Source organism: Littorina saxatilis, linkage group LG1, assembly GCF_037325665.1.
Source record: "Littorina saxatilis isolate snail1 linkage group LG1, US_GU_Lsax_2.0, whole genome shotgun sequence".
Taxonomy (NCBI): domain Eukaryota; kingdom Metazoa; phylum Mollusca; class Gastropoda; order Littorinimorpha; family Littorinidae; genus Littorina; species Littorina saxatilis.
This window is the reverse complement of record NC_090245.1, coordinates 4,152,050-4,154,549: the sequence shown is the minus strand read 5'-3', so window position 1 is coordinate 4,154,549 and position 2,500 is coordinate 4,152,050. Positions and strand designations below refer to the sequence as shown.

Below are 2,500 nucleotides of genomic sequence, written 5' to 3'. Positions count from 1 at the left end.
TTGCGTGCGTGGGTGCGTGCGTGCGTGCATAGTTGAAACAAGAGTCAAGCTATCCAGGTGTGTGCGTGTTTAGGTGTGGATAGCCACATGCACTTATGACACCGGGGGGAGCTCACGGATACCGTCTCTGAGCCATCCCATAAAGTTGACCCGTGTCCGTCCCTGCCTAGATTCCAACTGATGACCCGAGGATCAGACATCAAGTGCCCTATGAATACCAACTGATGACCCGAGGATCAGACATCAAGTGCCCTATGAATACCAACTGATGACCCGAGGATCAGACATCAAGTGCCCTATGAATACCAACTTATGACCCGAGGATCAGACATCAAGTGCCCTATGAATACCAACTTATGACCCGAGGATCAGACATCAAGTGCCCTATGAATACCAACTTATGACCCGAGGATCAGACATCAAGTGCCCTATGAATACCAACTGATGACCCGAGGATCAGACATCAAGTGCCCTATGAATACCAACTTATGACCCGAGGATCAGACATCAAGTGCCCTATGAATACCAACTAAGCTATGAGACCAAGTCTGTATGCTTCTCGTTGTGGTCATTGCAGACGCTGCTGATCTGGCCGCTAATGCAGCTAGTGGTCAACGTGGCGGTGCTGATTCTGGCCCTCTACCAGAAGCCTCACCGCATGGGCATCGGACTGGCCGTCCTCTTCGCTGGCATTCCCGTGTACTGGTTGGGCGTCCTGTGGTCCAAGCCTGCAGAGGTTACAAACATCGTCGGTGAGTTGAATAGAATAGTAATAATAATAATGAACACTTATTAATCGCCCCTTCTCACCAGAGCTCACAGCGATGTACACTAGCATCAGCGTCCATACACAATCGCACGCACGCACGCACACATACGCACACTCACACACGCACGCACACACACACACACACACACACACACACACACACTCACACACACACACACACACTCACACACACACAGTTCGTGCATAAAAATAGAAAGGTTATCCCCCGGAGCTGTGTACAACTGGAAATCATGTTACCAAGGTGATATTTCTTCACTTAACTTAAACATTCTAACCGTACAGATTGATTTCATTAATACATACTGGTTCCATAATGATTATATCTTTGGCCTGCAGACAAAGAATTAGAAATAACTGCACACTTTGTTTGTCTGCGTTCAGTAAATTACAAGAGTTTCAAAGTGCATCACCTTCGTAACTTGGACATTGTTAAAAAATGTGGACATTTGATCCTTTATAGTCCTGCTCAGTACAAAGGGACGTAATCATCTATCTATCGCTCTATAATTATTCAACTACTAAACAAAGGGAAGTAAGCGCTTCTCTAAACAGCCCTCTGCCTCATTTGTCACTTAAGATTATCTCTATATTGAACTTCGTTGTTTTCTTTCTGTCACAGAAACACTGACCACCTTCGCCCAGAAGCTGTTGATGCTGGCCAAGACTCAGTGAGCAAGCACTGACCACGCAGGATCACCCATTGTCTATCAGCCCTTGCGGCACTGTTGTTCACAAGAAACAACAATCTTCATTCACACATTCTTGTTGGCGCACTCTCCATTTCTGAAACTGTGATACTAAGTGACTGCGAAGAAAGCGCCGAGAGAATGAACTAATTTGAGGGAACTGAGAGGTTGTGACCTTCCCTTCCATCGCTGACTGCGAACATTCAGTCCTTTCTCTTGTAACAATGCTTGGTTGTGTGAATACTGAACACAGTACTGTTGTCTCTAGTCGCACAATGCTGTTAGTTGTGTGAATATTGAACACAGTAATGTTGTCTCTTGTAACAATGCTTGGTTGTGTGAATACTGAACACAGTACTGTTGTCTCTTGTAACAATGCTTGGTTGTGTGAATATTGAACACAGTACTGTTGTCTCTAGTCGCACTCTAGTCTAGTTGGTTGTGTGAATATTGAACACAGTATTGTTGTCTCTTGTAACAATGCTTGGTTGTGTGAATATTGAACACAGTACTGTTGTCTCTTGTCGCACAATACTGTTAGTTGTGTGAATATTAAACACAGTAATGTTGTCTCTAGTCTTACAATGCTATTAGTTGTGTGAATATTGAACACAGTATTGTTGTCTCTTGTAACAATGCTTGGTTGTGTGAATATTGAACACAGTACTGTTGTCTCTTGTCGCACAATACTGTTAGTTGTGTGAATATTAAACACAGTAATGTTGTCTCTTGTCGCACTCTAGTCTAGTTGGTTGTGTGAATTCTGAACGAAGAACTGTTGTCTCTAGTCGCACTCTAGTCTAGTTGGTTGTGTGAATATTGAACACAGTATTGTTGTCTCTAGTCGCACTCTAGTCTAGTTGGTTGTGTGAATACTGAACACAGTACTGTTGTCTCTTGTCGCACTCTAGTCTAGTTGGTTGTGTGAATATTGAACACAGTACTGTTGTCTCTAGTCGCACTCTAGTCTAGTTGGTTGTGTGAATATTGAACACAGTACTGTTGTCTCTAGTCGCACTCTAGT

General features: G+C 43.8%; 1 protein-coding gene across 1 annotated transcript in view; it reads left to right on the top strand.

The window, feature by feature from the left end:
* The window catches only part of LOC138959694 (Y+L amino acid transporter 2-like), a 64,488-nt gene extending 62,265 nt beyond the window's left edge, over positions 1-2,223 (top strand). The window contains exons 11-12 of the mRNA XM_070331285.1: positions 578-752; positions 1,410-2,223. Coding sequence (XP_070187386.1) covers positions 578-752; positions 1,410-1,462 — 228 coding nt within the window. The 3' untranslated portion in view covers positions 1,463-2,223. The remainder of the gene's footprint in view (positions 1-577; positions 753-1,409) is intronic.
* The last annotated feature ends 277 nt before the right edge of the window (positions 2,224-2,500 follow it).